The sequence below is a fragment of the Dermacentor silvarum genome, chromosome 8 (assembly GCF_013339745.2).
Source record: "Dermacentor silvarum isolate Dsil-2018 chromosome 8, BIME_Dsil_1.4, whole genome shotgun sequence".
Taxonomy (NCBI): domain Eukaryota; kingdom Metazoa; phylum Arthropoda; class Arachnida; order Ixodida; family Ixodidae; genus Dermacentor; species Dermacentor silvarum.
In genome coordinates this window covers 10,113,714-10,133,585 of record NC_051161.1, presented here as the reverse complement: position 1 = coordinate 10,133,585, position 19,872 = coordinate 10,113,714, and the positions used below count along the sequence as shown (strand labels likewise).

Here is a 19,872-nt window from a genome sequence, read left to right as displayed (position 1 = left end):
ATCCTCCCCCCCCCCCTCCCCCCCGTTTACCTAGAATTATATTTCCTAAGGGCGTCTTTAAATGCGCCGTTGTATGATGGCATGAGGATATATTTCGAAAAGCTTTCTGAAGGTTTCAGTCCACGCGAGGTCGGCAATCGCGTAGGCGCTTTTCTTGTCGAGCCTTATCTTCATGCGCATTTCGCACAAAAGAGGGCAAACACCGGCAATCAGCAAGCGATAGCGCTCGGGCTTTTGCTCGGCGGTCTGACACGCGCCACCATAAAACTGCACATCTTTACATCTAGAACACCGACTGTCTGCTACGAGTGAGCAAGGTGCACAAGCAGGGTTAGTGAATCTCTGTTTTGTGTTCGTATTTATCAGCTTGTGACCGACTTCGAGTGGTTTGCGCTTCGTAATTTTTCTGTATGTATCACTTATTTGGTTACCCTGCGTACCATGGTCAGCTTTATTGGTTTGTTTGTTTTTTTGTACTAAGGGTGGAATTGACACATGCACGAGATGGTTTTAAGAACCCTAGCTCTGCACAATGTCACTCCATACGAATTGAAATATTGACGTTTTTAGTTTCTGCCGCATGGGAAGAACTTCGTTCGTGTTGAGCTATATCAGTTCCTTACCGCGTCCCTTGCTTATTCTCGTTTGTATACGTTTATGGTATATTTTTCTTTTCATGTTATGAATTGAAAGGAGACAGAGGCGTACCCACTATTTCTCGAGTGGGGGGAGGGGGGGGGGTAAACCTCAGATCTAACTCTCTCTCTCTTCATATATATATATATATATATATATATATATATATTTAATTACTATTATAATAAGTGATACACCTGGAAATGCATCTGTCAGGTATTTTTATTCGTAACAATAGACCTACTTCTCAATAACACATGATGAACCATCGAGGCCCGAAAAATTATTTGGATCCAACCCAGTAGCAGCAATGCAGCTCAGAAAAAAATGCACATTTGTTGCAGTCAATTTTACTGATTAAACAAATAATTTTACTTGGTTTGTAAGTCTACAGCATAAATGTGTCGCTAGTTAAGGTAATAGTGCTGTCGAGGTTATACAGAACGAAGTACAATCAACATCAATTACTCTCAATACTAAAAAAAAAAAAAAAAAAGACGGCAGAGGTGTGCGAACTTAGTACTAAGAATTACAACCCGATATTTAGTGAAGCTGTTTTTGGTTTTTTTCAGACAGTTGCACTAAATGTTTCAGTTTCCTGTAAATACATCGCATACTTTGAAAAGTAACCCATATATTAGTGTTCCGTTTTAAACCTTGTCCCCGTTTAATGCGTTGAAGCACTTCTTGCTGGGAATAAAAAAAAACAGTAATTCATCAATACACATCTTACTTCGTCACAAAATTTCATTATGCCCATATATAAACAAGATGCCTTGTTTAGCTCACCGAAGACACCGGAGAAGCAATCTATACGCATCCCGTATGGTACATGGGAACAAATGGGAGAACAATGGTTTATCTGCAACACTTGCATTTAAAGCAGGAAAGTGAGATTTTCGCAACGCATTGCGCCTAAAATTCTCCCTATTTTCATGGAATTTCAAGTCCATATCTCACGCAATTGTTTTAGAAGTCGGGAGAAAGCGGTTGTATGGCGCCCTGGAACACTTCAATTTGTAATTTTCTACAAAGGCTTGCAATGAACTTCACAGAAAAAAACATTTATCGCTCGTCACTCAGGATATTGTTTCGTACTTCGAATAAATATTAACACCGTGGCCCGCATAGTTTACTGAGGATACCGGGATCAACAACTAAATGCCGTGTATAAAGCATAAAAACTGGGGGAAAGCGAGTATTCAGTAGCGGTTTTTCGAGTACAAGCAATCACCACAGTTCGAATTTTCGGAACACATCACAATAAGGTGGTCTTCATTTCTTCAAGATATAAAATATTTGCTGTTCATGCTCCTGCCGGGAAACAAGTAGTAGGGTAGCCCTTATTCAAAAACGGCCTGAAAATTAAATCGATAAAAGCAGAAGTGACGCAGGCCTTTAGAAAAAATTCATTTAAGTGTTCTATTGGCACTGAAATGGCTCTGCACGTTCGACCGAGGTCACTTTCATGAACCTATCACCTCGCAGACCCTCATGTAATGTCCCGTTCTGGGACCTTTGAGGTATCATGAATAAATGAACTTGCATATAAAACCCTAATCCGTTTTAAACTATAATATGCCAGTGCTATCTATGACAACCACCACGTTAATATGATTAATTCCCTTGAATCGGTTCAGAACAGTGCTGCCGGGTTCATTCTCTCTGACTACTCGTATAATACAAGTGTCCCAGCCTTAAAATCCCGGTTGTGTCTTCCCTCGCTCACCTCCCGCCGCAAAAGTGCTCGTCTTTTCTTATTTTTTAGGTTCTTTCATTCGCTGCCCACAGGTAACCAAATCATCATTCCAGCGCATCGTTTCTCCCGCCATACGCATCCCAATGCTGTGTATCTACCACGCGCCAATTCCACCACGTATCAGCGTTCTATTTTTCTGCACACAGCCCGAGAATGGAATACCCTTCCTTCTGACATCGCCCTCATCACCGACATTTCCCGCTTCAAAACTGCTATTGAAGACCATCTTTCAAGTCGCGCCACCTAACCAGTCCCGCCATTTTTCTACGTGCCCACCCCTCATGTAATGTCCCATTCTGGAACCTTTGAGGTATTCATCAATAAATAAATAAATAAATAAATAAATAAATAAATAAATAAATAAATAAATAAATAAATAAATAAACGATAAGTCGTGATTACACAAAGAAATTCGGCAGCTAGACCTGTAAGTGGTTTGATTAGATTTTTGATGGTGATAAGATATATATGTATACTGCAACGCTACGTAGACTATCGCTAGACGGAATAGTTCCAGCATTTGATAATCGAATCATTTCATGCAGTAAAGCACACCCATCGTTGGGCCGGGCTGATTAAGATACTTTATCCGGACCTCTCCCCTCGCCCGAAGTTTAAGTATATCCAAGAGCGCCAGAAAAGCACTTGCGGTGACACCACCTCTGCGCCCACCTTTCTTCCTGGAGCGCTTGTGTGGCTCTCAGTTCCTTCCGCTGCACCTGGTCTGTCTTCCAAGTTAATGCCCAAGTTTGAAGGTCCCTACCGCATCGTCGAGCGTGCATCACCCGTCAACTATGTGATTAAGCGCGTTGAACCATCTTCGGACATGCGCCGTAGCGGACGCGACATTGTCAACATCGAGCGCCTCAAGCCGTATTATGATCCACTAATATAGTGACGAACTGTTAGGTCGCCGGACGGCTCCCTTTTTGGCCCTGAGGTAATTGTAGTGAAGAAAAGGGACGATGCAGTGGGGCATCCTTACCAGTGCTGTCTAGTGGGTCAGTCTCTCCAGCGCATCGCTCAGACTACGCCGCTCGCGCCTGTGTGCAATAAACGCCTTTACAAGCCGATTATTTTGTTTTTTCAAGTATGGTTAGGCGGTAATTTGTAACTGCGGGAACTGTCCAGCGCCAGGACTTCTGCGCAATGCAAGCGTGTATGGCGAATCTCGCGCGTAGCCCGCAACACCGCGTCACGAGGAGGCACAATACTCGCGGCCCAAACCGGGGATACGTAGTAAAGAAAAGCATTATTAACATGGTGACTCTATTAAGAAATAAAATTTACCTTCAGCCGTTGTTTTGTTGGACTTTCCAGTGTGTAGCCGAAAGTGCCCGCTTTCGAAAGTGTGTAAGGGGGGGGGGGGGGGGGGCTCGCACCATTATTGGCACCGGCTACTCCTCTTCGAAGGACCTCATGGTAATCTTCATGGTAATCTTGAGGGTGCCATTGAATTGAATTGAATTATGGGGTTTTACGTGCCGAAACCACGCTTTCATAATCTTCATGGTATATTTTCCTAATATATCTTAATGAATACTGACAAATATTGCTTTTAACAGCGTCACTGTTTAAGCCGACCTTTAGTCCGTGCAGCGTGTACAAAAAAACCTCGCTGAACGATGACGTCACCGCGCGTTGCCTAGCAACCTGCTTCGCCTCCTCTCCGTGCCGTGCACATGTTGCCTTGACATGGAACGTTAAGGAGAGGGAAGGAGAGCATGCGCGCGGCGCGCGCTATGATCGGGAGAAAGAAAGAGAAAATGAGAGAAGGAGAGAGAGAAAGAAATTGTAGCAGTACCAACGAGGCCACGCGCAGAGCTGCTGCCAACACCATCCGCGTTTTCCCGTTTCCCCGCATTCGCGTCGAACGCGCGCGAACGCGGGGAAACGCGCGGGGAAACGCATAACCAGCTCCGTGACTGCAGCAGGCGCCTCTGGCGGCGGCTCGGCAGGTTTCGACCAGCCATGCCCCGGCAAGTGTGGAGATGTAGCTTGGCCGTGACGTCAGCGGGTAGATCAAGCTCGGAGCCACCGCAACGGCGGCAGAACACTCGTTTGTGGCGAGTACATGTAGCCTTGACATGGGACGACCAAAGAAGATATGGACACTCGAAGAAGAAGCCGCTCATATTGAAGCGTGTTGCCGCGTCCAAGCGACAATCTGCGCGTCGGCGGCGAGCCGATTTGGAATACCGTGCCTAGCAGCCCTTAGTCCGTGCCTAGCAGCCCATCTGGAGGCCACTGGGAGATGCCTTTGTCCTACAGTAGACATAAAAAATAGACTGATCATGAAGACGTCGTGCACAAAACCCCCTTTTGGCATCCTGAAACTATTGAAAGAGTGCACTAAGGGCGCTCTGTTAACGAATTCGTCCACTAACAAAATGGGTGCAGAAAAGGTGCTTCAACATCTAATCCACCCTTGAGGGTGTTATTTTCTTTAGTGTGTAGCACTGCCAGTTATTTCAGTTTTTATAATTGGCTTCACCGTACACAGGCTTCTGATTGTCTGATTCTATTCGGATAGCAACCGCGGCTTTAAAATAACGGTTAAAAATTGTTTGAAACAAAAAAATGTGGTTCACATATTATCCGAAAGCACCTCTTGAAAGCCTCAACCAGGTTTCTTAATTTTTTTCCATCCCAGATTATCAGCAAAATGTTTTCCTGTTTCAGACACTATGACCACACTTCGTCATATCTTGATCATTGCTGTGCTGGTGGTGTGTCTGCTGGCCCTGATCATGGCAGCGCCAGCCAAGAAGTGCCCCAGCTACTGCAAGAAGGAATGCCTTAACCCAGTTCTTTGCCCACCACAGTGTCAGCACTGCATGATAAATCTACTGATCTGAAGGTGAGCTTGTGTGCCTCTGCATACCCTAATGTATGTCTCTGAGACCAGTAAGAAACCCCCAGACTTTATACGAAGACCGCGACGCGCCAGAGCGAAAATGAAGATGCCTATTTGCGAAAACGGCAACGCAACATATATGTATGTATATATATACAGAGCATGTCAAGTCGCTGCCGCGGGATACGCAGCCCATGAACGCATGCGTACAAGAGGATGATTGTCGCGACAGAAAGGGGAGTACATCAAAGACAAAACGTGCGCTCAGCCCAGAGTATTGCACAGCGTGCTTTGTTTTGCTTCTTTGTTTTGTTATGTATTTTTACAGTGAGGCTGTATATGGCTAGCCGATTGGTCCGTCCGTTGCCTCTAAGCAGAAACTATCATCATCAGCAATGGCTCGAGCGTCGTCTTCTTCCATCAGCTGGCTCGTTGGCGCCCCTCGGCGCAACCGCGCGAACGCGCTCGTGCCACTGCTCCCGCGTCCGTCATCTTATTCTACAGCTGGCTCCGTTGCCGCTCATCAATACTCATCATCATAGGACAGATTTAATTTGGAAGCAATTTAATTTTGAAGAATCGCAAGCGGCAATGCGACAATGGTGGACTGCGGGCATACCGTCAGTGACTTCGTATTCTCCGTCGCAGCCGAACGTTTATATAACCTCATTAAAAACACGAAGACGTAACCAATAATTGATAAAAACTTTAATTACCGTCGCAATTAACCCAGCGATAAAAACCGGGGCCGCACTCTTCAGCTTCACTGTCACACACGCACAAGCAAACACGAACACATCTCACTCGACGACGGCGGAAACTCGCTGTCAAAACACTGGAGTGAGGAAGCGCGGCTGCAGCAGCGAGCGAATTGACCATCGTGCTGTATCTCGCTTCAACGTCCGAATCACTGCCCGAAATGCTTGGGCGGTGTTTTATTTTAGTTGGTTTGTTGTGTGGGGTGCCCAAAAGTGACGACACGAGGCTGTTGGTGCTTAGTAAGAAAAACCACCATGCGTTTTCACCCGATAGCACGCTTCACAAGCACACACGCTCAGACGATAATAGATTAAAGCTTGATGTAGAGACGAGCGAATAAAAGAGCGCCCTCGCTTGCAAGGAAAGAGCAAAAAGTCGGCTGGAGAGGGCACTAATTCTGTCGAGGACTGCTTCTTCCTATTTTTTGGGTTCTAACTGAGTTCAAAGAAGTGAGGGCAGTTAGTGATGGCACCACACACGAATGAACCATGCCAAGAATACTGTCGCAGCTGCCTTCGAAAAGTCGTGAGAACTTAGCGACTCTGCCGTTAGCCACACGTTACTGGGTTAATCACCGTCTTCCTATATTATTAAGAACTTGGCTCCCGTGTGCCATCCGCAACTGCGTAGAATACGCAATTAACAAAATAGTCGTAGTTTCGCCCGAAAGGCGTAGCATCGATTGCGATAGCAGATTAGTAGACAGCTGTGCGAAGTACGGATAGTAGTTTTGTCAGCTGTATACACTTGTAAACATTCGCTTACTAACGAAACTAACAAGCATGGTGTCACACACGCACAAGCAAACATCAACACATCTCACTCGATGACGGCGGAAACTCTCTGTCAAAACGCTGGAGTGAGGAAGCGCGGTGGCAGCAGCGAGCGAATTGACCTTCGTGCTGTATCTCGCTTCAACGGCGAAAGCACAGCGGCGAAAACACAGCGCACATGAAGCTATCAGCACTCGGCAAACTCTGTCCCCATCATAGTACATTTCAACAAAGGGCCGGCGCATCCGCGCCATACGCAGCAGCCGCTGGAGTAAAATGTCCCATTCCCTCCTTTCTCTCCCCCCCCCCCCCCCCCTGGTATATTGCGCGCGACGGAAGACGGCGCGATGCCTCACCGCTTTCCACCATTACGCGCGCGAGGTTAAACCACCGTTGTGGGTTCACCCTCGCACCCTTTCACTCGCAGATACACCATACCTCGTGCTCATAACCAGAAACACCAGGAAAACACCTGGTGTTTTCTGGGTTTGTTCAGTCAAGCACCACCAAGGTCAAACTGGGACTTAGTCTGCCACTGCCGGTGGCTGCTGCGTACGCCACCACGTGGGCGCCCATATCTTGCGATGAGAGATCTGCGAGAAATCTACGAGAGATCTGCCCTCAAGAGATCTGCGATGTGGACAAAGTACGTTCTCGCGCGGGCCTCATCTTCAAAGCAATCTGTGATGTGTACAAAGTGCGCCAAATGCTGGTAGCTTCGTATGCGCTGTGCTTTCGATGCTTAGTTCGCGTTGAAGCGAGACGCAGCATGAAGGTCAATTCGCTGGCTACTGCTGCCGCACCAAGCAGCGTCTGTGTGTTGTCTTGTGGTGCAATTATAGATGCGGTAGTTGCTGACGGCGCCGAGAAGCGTCGGCGTACTTTCCCAAAGCAAGAAAAACCGTGCTATCGCTCGACAAACCAGATTTAACCGCGTTCAACCACGGCAATTTTTTTTGGCTTGGTAAATCGCATAATATTAGAGAGATAGGAAAACACAAACAGTTTACCCATTGTAATCACCCGCTGGCTGCCCTGTGATAGGGTAACGGGTTTAAAGAATAAAAGGTGATGGGAAAAGAGAGCGAGCACACCACAGTGCAGATGCGTGGTTGCCCCGTCAGCAGTATGAACCACCGTGCTGTGATGACATATATTTGCCAGTATGGGTGTTGCTCAAGGACGGATCGTCTGTAATCATGGCTTCAAAGTCCATATGTGCTCTGGTTTGCATAAACCATAGCAAGCAGGTGTTTAAGAAATAGAAAGAAATAAAAAGAAAGTTTGTTTGTACGCCCCTCTGAGAGTAAATTTTCAAATGAGGACAGGTTTTGTCTCAGAGAAAACGGTTGCGTCGCTTCAGTTTTATTTGTCGAGGAAGAGAGATGTGTATGAGTATCGGCGTTTGGTGAGTGTTTGGACAGCAGTATCAAACTCAATTTGAACCATGATTGTGTGATCCCGCTGCAGTCTTACATGGATATATTGAACTGATAATTACAATAGAAAAAGTTCCTGTCAGCCATCTTCTTAGTTTTATTACTTTCGCCATATTACGCACTCCGCAATCTTAAGTTATTATTTTCGTGTGTGTTTTCAAATGTCTGTGAATCGTATAACGATGGTTTTCAATCGCCAGTGAGGATAAAATGACGCGGAACTGATAATTCATAGCACCATTTTTCAGCGTTTCTTAATTCACCATATATGTCTTCTTTTTCAGAGGCAATGAGGCACTTTGGGCGCTGATGGGAGCCAAGAGATATAGGCACCCTGCATAGGCAAGATGGCGCTGCAACTCTTTAGTTTATCACACAAGTGTCACTGACACCAGCCGCTGTGGCCACTATGAAAATGAGAATTTTAAAAAGCAATGACACAGGTTCATGCTTCATCACTCGTCTGAGTGCTACACGCCGAACTTTGGTGATCTTGAAGGTCACGTTTGGGGTTATTTATTCCGCTGTGTTCAAGAGCGATCATGTCTTATCATCGCAACACGGTCAGCGTAGCTCAACATTGGCCGATCCCAGGCTGCAGCGCTGTTGTCAACTGGAAAGCTTCAGCGAAGGGTGCCTATACATATAGGCTGTTGCACTGCAAAGGAAGACAGTCAAAAGGTTGCTTCTCAATAAACTCGAAACAAGTTTTACCTCTGATACTATTCTAAATAGTCTTAAAAAACAACTCCGGAACTTGCCTTGTAACCTTGTAATGCACATGAGAATACTTTGTTTTATGTGGATCGAGTGTATTTGTTATATATACTCATATTTCTTTGTATTTCATGTTTCACAGATTAGGCAATTGCACTGCACATAGGTAAAGTCTAATTTTATTGATGTTATTGTTGGTGTTTATTTACCTTTCAGTAATATAAATTATGAATGTACAACGTTTTTATTTTTCTTCTTTTGATTCCGAAACGCTGATTTTATGAGTACATGCCGTGAGCTGAAGTTTAAAAAATAATAATATTTTTGTGCACTAAGTACAGAAACCTCAGTCATGTATGGCTGTACCTTTAGCTTCTGCGCTTTTCTTCGTGTATGTGAAGAAAAATAGAAAGCATATGGTCTCTTCATGGTTTTCTACTACCACTGGGCAGATTTTGCATATTTGTCTGCACGTCACAGCTATAATCAAATATTTCATATATATCGACTGCAAGTAATAAATAAGTGACAGGCCGTGTCCTCTTACGGGTATTTACACCAATAACTGACAATTAGAACAGTACGTGTCGCTCTCACACAATTTACGTTGCGAAATTGCCCGCGACTCACAGTCTCATTTACTTTAGGGGTTGTTGTGTCAAGCCGGTTGCTGTTTCAAGCCAGTCACACATAAATTGTTGGGCAAAGAACAAGAATCCTGACGTATTTGGATGGTTGATAATAGACTTGGCCGGAAGTACTGGTCATCGAATGTTTCACCGAGTGATTCTTGGTGCAGGTTAATGGCCCGTTGTATGAAGGCGCGCGCACACGACACAACATCGTTCGCACCCTTCAGCTGCTCGTGAAGATTACTATCGCTTTACTTCTTGAGCTGAGTAAAGTGGTGTGAATTTGAATATGCATGGTCGTGACTAAAAAAACTGCTATAACGCAGCGGGGAAGTTACGACTAAGGGCCGTAAATGCGTATGTGGTTTAAAGGGAGTACCCTCTCGACGTTGCTAACGAAAAGTTCTTAAAAATCGACTGATCTCTCAAAATATCACTTTTTTTAAATACTGCCCATTGAGTTACGCTGGCGCATTGCTGTAAAGAATGACAGATGGCCAAAGGGGAAATGTGTAAAATTGTCTGAACATGTTCCCGATCATCGTCCTGTTGCCAGGGACAACCTGTCTTTCTAATTAGCATTACCAAAGTAAGCTTTTCATTAACTCACACTGTATAGTCGGTGAACACATGAACCGAGATATTGCAACTATCGCGTGTATTTTGATACACTGGAGAGGCGCATTGACAGGGCATGTCATGTTCCACAGCTATAGCCAATGGGGATCCAAAGGCTCGGCAGTGTTATACTTGCCCTTTCATTCATGTCTTATATGAACTTGGCTACGAAGTCACAGAGATAAATGCCACAGATTGGCTATGAAGGAATCTGTCGTATAGAGACTTGGATTAACTTCAATAGCCGGCCATTCTTTGCGGTGCAATCAAATCTCGGCTTGAGTTTGTTTTGACATCATGCCTCCAGCGGTATGCGGCCGCCGCGGCCGGAGATCACGCACCATAACGTAACTCGGTCACATGATCAGTGGGGCGAGTGCTTAGGTCCCAGTCTGGAACATGCATGCATCATTTTCTGTTGTTCACAGAGTCAGAAACTTCTGGAATTGCTGCGTGCCACTACAGTCGCATTACAAGGTTGTTTGCTGCGAAGTACTCGCATAGGCGGCCGAATCTTCAGAAACCCAGCATATTAATTAAGCAAAATGACGTGCGTATTATCTGTAGAACTCTTCAAACCTCTTACGCTATCACTTTTGCCTAGATTCGTATGCCCCCAAATCGTAAGTGTTCGAATCATGTAAAAACCGAGTGCTTCACATTTCCACGTGATCCATTTCCACGTGATCGTCACAGAGAAGAAATAAAAAAACGAACAGTCTGAGATTTCCAGTAGTGCCTAAAGCTGTCATATTCTTTATTCACAACATATTTCACAAAGGATTGCGGTAAATGTACTTGAGTTTCTTGTTCCTTTTCGTAAAAAAATAGTCTCGAAATTGAAACTATCTTCGTCGACATTGCCACATGTGACGAAGGTGACTGTGAGAAGACAAAGCACTCTCGCTATGAAAAAAAAAATGATAGAACACTACGGCTTAGTCATGCACAGAACTTCGCCTCTTCAAAGCTGCGTTTCAGACGGTCACGACAGCAAACATTGACAAGGCAGCTGGACCGCGTGTTAAATTACAGGTGCATAGGACATGCACAAACAAAACATTTAGGACCCTGTTTCTGGCAATGGAACGCTCACCGCACGAACAGCACGCCTGGTTCGTACATGACGCTGAACTGCACGGAGGCAAAAGTTCTGCATCGTGCGTTTGTAATGAAGTGCGTTCACTTTTCTTTTCGTCTTAAGTATTATGCCAACATCGCTGGTTTTTGCCACGTCACTCCCTAAGTGTGACGTGGTGCTGTGGCACACATAACTTTGCGGCCCAGACTCTCATGCCGAGATTAGTTTAAGACTCGACACTTTCGTACAATATCGATACATATGTGTAAATACGAAAAGGTTACGACGTTGCAACAGCAAGACGCTCATGAGTCCCCTGAATTCTCGACTTCTCTCAGAGGTGCCCATCATTTTTGTACCTTGCACACAATTTTTTTTCTGCAATGAAAACGATAGTGATATCGACATTGAAATAGACTAAGGCCTACTATAATGAATGAATACATACCGGGCAGCTTTTCTAAATATCACGTGGAATGCCAATAGTTCCTTTTTTTAACACCGACAGTCTGTGGATGTGGCATTTTTGTACAGAAATTCCAGCTCTGGGCATCAATAAATTTCTTATCTTGCACTGATAAGGAGTAATTTGTAGCCTTAGAAACACACTATTTCTGTATATTCAAAACAAAAACATAATTTGTACGTGACTTCCGGATTTCATCATTGAATACTGCTACCCAGGTACATACCTAAAAGCCAAAGTATTTCCCCTCTCGGTGCAAACCCCATCCCAACTTCGAGTCGCTTGCTTCCCTAAGCCGCCCGTAACACACCTACGCGCACTTTGGAATATAAAAAACACCCTGCCTCCTTGCGTGGCGCAGAATCGGTGGAATACGCTACATACTCTCAACCAGTCAGAGACACGGCAGCTTAATCTCTGCTGGCACCTAAGCGCACACTCAGGCACGAATGTGGGTTCCCTGGAAAAGAAAACACTCACACATAGGCACACACACTGCTACGCGCCATCGCGGCGCTGGCTGCCGTCGGTAGAAGAGGAAAAGAGACTCCGACAGCGTTCGCAAATCCACCATGCCGCAGGAAACGAAGTCAACGCTGCAAGCACCACAATGAGAAGAGTCTCCGCCGCCGTGCTGGGTTCTGTACAAATGGAGGTTGATCACATGGCTTCGCCGTTGGTGTCCGACGCGTGCTGCGTCGAGAGTCGCTTTCCCAGAAGGCCCCGAGATCTAGGAGACTATCGTTTGTGTGCCTTGGAACGAGGGCGGCCCGGTCCCTTGCGCGTTGCTACAGGTCGCCACACTGCTCGTCAAGGACAAGTTCTAGCACGGCAAAGTTCGCTCAGCGCTTAGTGTGCACGCCACAGTCTCTAGTCGTTGGGCCAGCTGGAGCTCCTGGCACGCCTCGTCATCTTCGAGGGCCTCCAGTATCTGAGAAAGAAGTAAACAGAATGAAGCACCATCAAATATGAGTCGCGGCACCGGCTGTGGCAAAGTAGCAGAGCCGCGGTTTTCGACCACAGAACATGGTACGAGAAATTCTGGTTCTCGCTAGTTTAGGTTTTGGCAAAAGAGTGAATAATGCCACAATAAACGGTGTTGTATGCCTTGGTGCAGGTGTACACCATGTAGGGTGCAGTATTCTATGTAGTGCGCATGAAACCATATGGCCACAATGGTTTTATGGTCTCCATATAATTTTTGTTGTTGCGAGGGCATGACTTAGTTATGTTTGTTATACAGACAACGCATGCAACGGTGACGGAATGTCAGCTTATCGGAGCAGCTGCAACCGCAATAAATTGAGTGCGTAGCAGATTCATTAGTAGTATACGAATAACAGGTGACAATTTTTCTATTTAGGCAGCCTTATAAGTTGAAAAAGAGTTGCATACCTGATAATTTAGAACTTGAATCTGTGTCTGAAGTTTTCTTTTTTTTAGCACAGCATTCCAGTAGTTATCTTTAGGACATTTACTTTCCGATATTATGGGAGAAATACAACAGCTTGTTAAATGCATGTATTAACAGTGTGCTAAAGCACGTGAGCAAATCACCTTACTGTATATATTTAAACATTTATTTTGAATCAGTGAACAATCGAAAAGCGGGTGATCAGTCCGCGCTGATCACATCGACTTGACAAAGCTCAAAAAACTATTTCGCCATTCAAAAACGGTACTGAGATGACTCAAGTGGCTTCAAGATGCATTTTTTATTTTTTTATTTGTTATTCAGCATTTCTTTTAAGTGATTTTATTACTAATAGGGCATTAGCCCACATAGAGAAGGAGTAGGAGCAAGCACATGCAGCCAACCTCTCCACCTGTTCCCCAGTGTCTATTTATGAGATAAAGCGCGTTTTAGTACCAAATTAGCGAAAGCTAAGGTTCGCTGTTGGTTCATGGCTCATGAAGAAGGTGTTGCGACTCTTTCCGGAAATGCGTACTCTGGCACATGGTGATAAAGTTGCCAACAGACGCGATATAATTGCATATTCTGGTCGTAACGAAAGGAATGAGTGGCGGCAGTCAATCATAGCTTTAAATTCTACGTCGAATTTTCAGTTTCTCATTAAGTTTGCCCTTTCCGACCTACACGTCAAATCGTTCAGCATATCTCTGTAGGCGCGGGTGACAGTACAGCTTGTCTTAAGGCATAGAAGGGCTAATGTTAGCTAATATCCCTGAGAAGGACAATGGTACAAGTTCCCCCCACTGTGAAGTTGAACCTTAAGAAAAAGAAGGTCTTTGGTAACAGAGAGTTTCTACTCTAGCTTTTTTTTTTTCAGCTGAAGGTGTTTTCTCTTTGTGGTATAAGTTCGGATTAACTTCTTCCACGTTACCACGAGCTATGCCAGCCGAATTGGTGGGCGAGAAAAGTAATAGGGATGTTCCATCCGCGGAGTAGTACTTGAGGAAGGTCACCGGGAGCTACTTCTTAATGTTCCTGAAATTTTCACACCGCGAGCTTCCAGTACACACATGATGCGCTTTTGCTTTCAGAAAACCTGCACCAGCTGCCGCACGTTACAATCGCAAGCCGACCTAACCGCTTCCAGTGGTAAAAAGAGCCATGACATAAACATTCCTGTAGCCACGAAACATGATTACAATAAAGGTTCATATAAACTTGAGGACGATGTGATCTTATCTGATGTCTTTGCGTTTTTCATACGAACTGCGAGAGCGCACAGATAAACAGATGGAAACATCTTGGATGAATGTGTCTTGGTGACGGAAATAATCGAGATTGGCAGCTTTCCAGATGAGCGCAACTCTTTCAATTCAGACACATTGTTGGCTTCTTTCAAAAGTAACGCAGTACAAACGTATCAGAGATAAAGAGAGAAATAAAGGCAGAGAGACTAACTACAATTTGTATAGTTGACTACCGTACACGTGGGTATGTGGAGGGTGAGTGTCGGGCATTAAACACACTGCGCGTTACTTAGTGCATGTTTTCAATCTAATCTCTTCATATTTTCTCTCACTCTCTCTCTCTATCTTTTACCGAATCAAAGCTCTCCCTCACGACTTACCTGCTCGGAGTATTTTGTTACATAAATATACAATTCTTTCAAGGCATTCAGGACATCAACTTCCCCTGCATGCGCCTGCGCACGAAAGAAAGACAAGTAATGAGTAAGCACTTTCGCCCCCACTCGCAATGTGCGGGCTTTCCACATGGAGATATGAGCGCTTACCACCGACAACGCATGCATAGCAGCTCGCATCTCCTGGTCGGAGACTGGAGGCAACGCCGCAACATCCTGGTAGAACTTGCACACAAGTCTTCGGTAACTTGGAATATCTCTTGCGAATAATAATTTGTTGGATGGAGAATCCTGCAGAACAGAATACAGACAACATTACACTTTTGTAAACTATTTCAAAGTCACTACCACTGAATATTCAGCGTAAAAAGTTTGTTGCGACAAGCCGCATTGGTGGTGTACAAAGGTACTTGTGACGTTGCCGATTTATGGGCGAAAAAAAAAAAACATTATCGCCCGGTAGTGTAACAATATCGCCAATGACGCGATAATTCAAGACCAAGGTAGGCAAAATAAAGAGAAATGCATGTGTCAGTCTAACTGACACATACATTCAAATATGCAGTGTTTTTCCTTCGCTTTACACATTAGGGTTGTATGTGTTAAGAATATTTCACAATCATAACATTTGATTGGAAATTTGTATTGTCTTGCGCGGCCGGCCTCACTTATGTAAATTTGAAATTTATTCGCATATTTCCAAATCAAACATCAACATATTTTTAATAAAAATAGTCCATGTTTCCAAAGATTGCAGGCAAAAAAAGACGTCTCGTACCTTTCCAAGTCTGTGCTCTGTTGTTGAACAGGCGTCCATGAATGTCTGTGCAATTACAGAAAGGCAAGCGTCTAAAATTGGCGTCTTCTCAATATCAAAAATGAAGTCGGGGTTCTTGACTAGATTGACCCAGAATCGCAGAGGCAAGCTGAAAAACAAAAAGTGGCAACAGCAATGTAAACTAGCAATAATTTGTATTACCAGTCTTCGAATGTACATACATAACGGACAATACATGTGCACTTCAACTGTAGAAGCAAGTTTCAGCTTGAGCCCAGCTGCATTTATGTTCAAAGGCATATAAAGAGACGTAACACTCTGATATGAAAACCTTGCTGAACAAATTCAATTGAAACTTCTTGCTCTTAAAAATATATATAGTGAATTTCTATAGCGGCTTGTTCTTGGAAAATTGTGAGTTAGGAGCATAATGAATATCAATTTGACACAAATTATAAACATTAAGGGAACTGAAACGTCAAGTTCCCAAGTGAGCCTTAAGAGACACGACAACACTTCCCACGCTACTGCGATTAGAGCGTGCACAAATTACTACGCGGACTTTAAAAAGTGTACCGCAGAATTAGGTAATACCTTTAAAAAGCCACTTATGTGTTTTAAGGCAGGTCAATGTCACCACACTAGACCAAAAACGAGAATTGTACGTTATTGGCCGAGTTTTTGTTGTAACGGCACCCGCCACTTTCTTCCCTCGTCATTAAAATGCTTAAAACACCTCAGTGATTACACAACAAAGAAATATTTAGGGTACTTTCGTAATGTGTCGTATATAGATTACATTTGACCTTTCTTAAAACGATGCATTTGCCCATTGCGTGAAATTTCCAGCACGGAGTAAGTAAATAGAGTGATTCAGCTAAATTCCGCGCATCTGCCTGTGGTTTGTAATTTAGAGCACTGCATGGGCCTATTTTTTCAGCCCGGGCCAGGCCCGGGCCCGATTTTACATCGGGCGGCCCGCCCGAGCCCGACCAAAAGTTTTATGGCGAGACCCGGGCCCAATAATTTACGCTACCCGCCCGGCCCAGCCCGCCGCCTCTTTATCTTAGGCCCGAGCCCGGCCCGAGCCTGGCTCGAAACCGGCCCGAACCCGGCCCGAACCCGGCCCGAACCCGGCCCGAACTCGGCCCGAGACCGAAAAAGGCCACCGAGTGGCATTAAAAAATTTAAATAAAGAAGAGAATGAAAGTAATTTATTCTTAAGGCATAAATACATGTAATATGCAATTATGAACACAATTTGAGCTGTCTGAACGCCAATACCAGCGTGCGAAGTAGTACGAATGACCCTGCCGAGCAGTATCGCCAGTAGTTTCCAACGGCGCGACTTTGATACCGCACTATCGACTTCTATCGCCACGCCGCCGCAGTATTTTTTTCCACGTCGGGCGCCTCAGTGCAAAGCATGCGACGCCCCAGCCGCTCGTTCCACTCAACCGTATTGTAGTACACTCTAGCCGAAGTTCCGCCACGACAGGTCGTGAGCGCAGCGCACGGATGGAGTAAATGGAGAAAGAAAGCTTCTCGTTCCTCCATGGTGCAGCGTAATGAGCTGCTGCTAGGCGGCTGGTTGAGAACATGCGTGCAATCATGGATGGACGCAGTGCCATATTTCAGCCGCGTGATGAATTATCTTATCTGACCAGTCATCGTTTTACCAATTCGCCTTTGAAGAATCAGCAAGTCGCGAACGCGCTTACAACGCTCTGAAAGCACTAATTACATTGATTTAGGTAAGGAATACAATGGCATCCTTTGGTTTGAGGCGACTTCAGTCTTTCTGGACTTTTACATTCTGTTGAAACAGCGCAAAATAGGATGGAAGAAGAAAAGGGAAGTACGCAGGAGTAGCACTGCTAGCTTCCAGCTGCGCTGGGGCAACATGTTTTTCAGAGTCGAGACTCGTGAGGATAACTCGCTGCAACATGCACCACCAGAAAGTCGTAGCCTGGCCCGGGCCCGCGTCGAAATACCCGAGCCCGGCCCGGGCCCGGGTCAAAAAGCCCATGCCGTGCCCGAGCCCGGCCCGAGCCCGTGAAAAAACTGCCCTACCCGGCGAGACGCAGCCCACGGGCCGGGCCGGGCCGGGCCCGGGCTTTCGGGTAAGCCCGAGCCCGTGCAGTGCTCTAGTTTGTATACGTGTAGGAGTAAAATGTGCAAGGCTTTATTATACTAAATGCAGTTGCGAATTCAGACGCCAACCTGTTGCTCTTCCAGGCATGACACACCTCCGCGTCGACTATGCCGTATGTGGACGCAGTTGTGTCCAAGAGGTCGAAGAGCCACTTGACGGCACAAGGCAGTGCGTCGTTGACGGTCAAGATGTTGTGCAAGAAGTCGTCTACAAACTTCTGGATGGTTCCCTGCGCAAGATGTTTCACATGTTACCATTTAAATGATTTATTCTAGATGCCTTCCTTGCTTTATTCTCAACTTAGGCAAAAGAAAGATGGGATTACCATGACGAATAACATATTAGGAACAATTTACAATGTACATGTATGTGCAATTTACGTGTCAAGCTATCTCTAACCTATGTTTCACATTGTGTATTATAGGATGCCGGCATTAAATAACTTATCATAGGTTTTATGCCAGTTACTTGCATATCCTTTTAGAAACCCCGAATATCATGCTAAGTAGAGAGCAATAACTTTATCTTGAAGGCGAAAACCCCTGTCGTAAGCGAAGTGGTGTGGGTGGCAAATGACAAGTAGTAGTAGTACTCGATGTCATTCTTTGAGGCTCGATGCTCGTCACTCTAGTGAAATCACGATAATATTCAATACACAGGGATAATATACCGCAGCGAGACATTTTCAGCTGGACTTCTCATGTACACACCTTTGAAAAAGCAAACTACTACATGTCACAAGCGCGTAACTATACCTAACAAGAGGCGACACATTAGGTGTAAACAGATTTAACTCCGTCAAATATATCGAAAAGGTTTCTCTCGTACAAGTTAAAGAGATTTTTTTGTTATAGCTCATTCAAAGCTAAAGAGAGAGGAGCTGCAAGAGTATAGTTATAAAACGTCTTGCTCACTTTGCTGTAAGTGCTCAGGCGCAATTTCTTTTGCTGCTTTAATCTGTTTCCTTATGCGCGTTTAGTGCACGGCGTTAGTGAAAAAGCATTATGAAACATCGTTCCAGCACACAAATAAACACGGACGAGCAGAAAAGACAACAAGAACGCCGGACTTCAACTGGAGTTGTAGTCCAGTGTTCTTAGAGATGAAGTCCGGCGTCCTTGCTGTCTTTTCGTCCGTGTTTATTTGTGTGCTGGAACGATGTTTCATAATGCTTTTTCACTAACGCCGTGCACTAAACGCGCATAAGGTTAATGAGAAAGATGTGCACAGTTTCCTTGTTCTTTATTATCCTGCTTTGTATAGGATGCAGAACGCTAAACCAGACGGAGCTGCGGTGCTGTGGCGATATGCGATCACTACTTCCTTCGCAATGACTGTTCGTTTCACTGCAAATCTTCCCAGGCGTCGCTTTCAAACGTCCTGACGAAGCTTTCTTGATTCTCTGTAATGCATTGTCATGCAGTAGTACTAAGGTTTATGTTTTGACACTTATGTACCTTCTTTGCTAAATTCTCTCATTTCATCAGCGTTTTCCCCCACGTTTAATGAGACTTTGCATCCTTACTGTATCCGACGTTTCAGTCTCCCTTTTGATTAGCAAAAGTTTTTGGTGGAGTTCATCAGGAGGGAGGAAGATATTAAAATGGACCAAGGCAGGTCAACTGACCAAAGCAGCAACAGGTTTGGCTTTCCGATTTTCACCATGTAAGATTACGTGTTCGGCAGGAAAAAAATAAAAGCAAAGAAAAGGACGTTTCGAATCTTAACAAGTCAATGATGCAAAAGTTGCAATATAATGCATCACCATAGTCAAATACCTTAGTGGATAGCAGTCTGGTGAGGAATATTTCTGGGATCGATTTGTGCCGCTGGTCCTGCTGCGACTCATGGCGGTCATCGAGGGGCTTGACCAAGTGCCAGTACTTCGCGGTGCTGCCATAGTGACCCTCGTAATTGTTGTTGCGTGCTGGTAATGTGTTGATTGGTCCATATGTAGCCGTACCTTTGCATTCAAACAAAAACACGACAGTTTAGCTCCTTAATCAAAGTAGAAGGGAGAATCAAAGTAGGCACGAAAGTTTTAAATCAGGACGCTTCGTACTAACCATCATGTACCAATATTTAGAAGGCCACAATCATACTGTATGTCGGGTGGGCAAGCTGCAAATGTGAACGGCTTGCTTAT

General features: G+C 44.9%; 1 protein-coding gene and 1 long non-coding RNA gene across 2 annotated transcripts in view; one reads left to right on the top strand and one right to left on the bottom strand.

Moving 5' to 3' along the window:
* The first annotated feature begins 211 nt into the window (after window positions 1–211).
* On the top strand, window positions 212–8,934 carry LOC119460609 (uncharacterized). Its single transcript, XR_005193871.2, has 3 exons — window positions 212–330; window positions 5,078–5,255; window positions 8,508–8,934. It is a non-coding gene; the product is annotated as an uncharacterized LOC119460609 (long non-coding RNA).
* A 1,992-nt stretch (window positions 8,935–10,926) lies between these two features.
* Window positions 10,927–19,872, bottom strand: part of LOC119460608 (plexin-B-like) — a 213,812-nt gene continuing 204,866 nt past the window's right edge. Inside the window, exons 33-38 of the mRNA XM_037721629.2 lie at window positions 19,505–19,689; window positions 17,795–17,955; window positions 15,572–15,719; window positions 14,944–15,084; window positions 14,779–14,853; window positions 10,927–12,668 (exon numbers count right to left, since the gene is read on the bottom strand). Of these exons, the coding sequence (XP_037577557.1) occupies window positions 12,561–12,668; window positions 14,779–14,853; window positions 14,944–15,084; window positions 15,572–15,719; window positions 17,795–17,955; window positions 19,505–19,689 (818 nt within the window). The 3' untranslated portion in view covers window positions 10,927–12,560. The remainder of the gene's footprint in view (window positions 12,669–14,778; window positions 14,854–14,943; window positions 15,085–15,571; window positions 15,720–17,794; window positions 17,956–19,504; window positions 19,690–19,872) is intronic.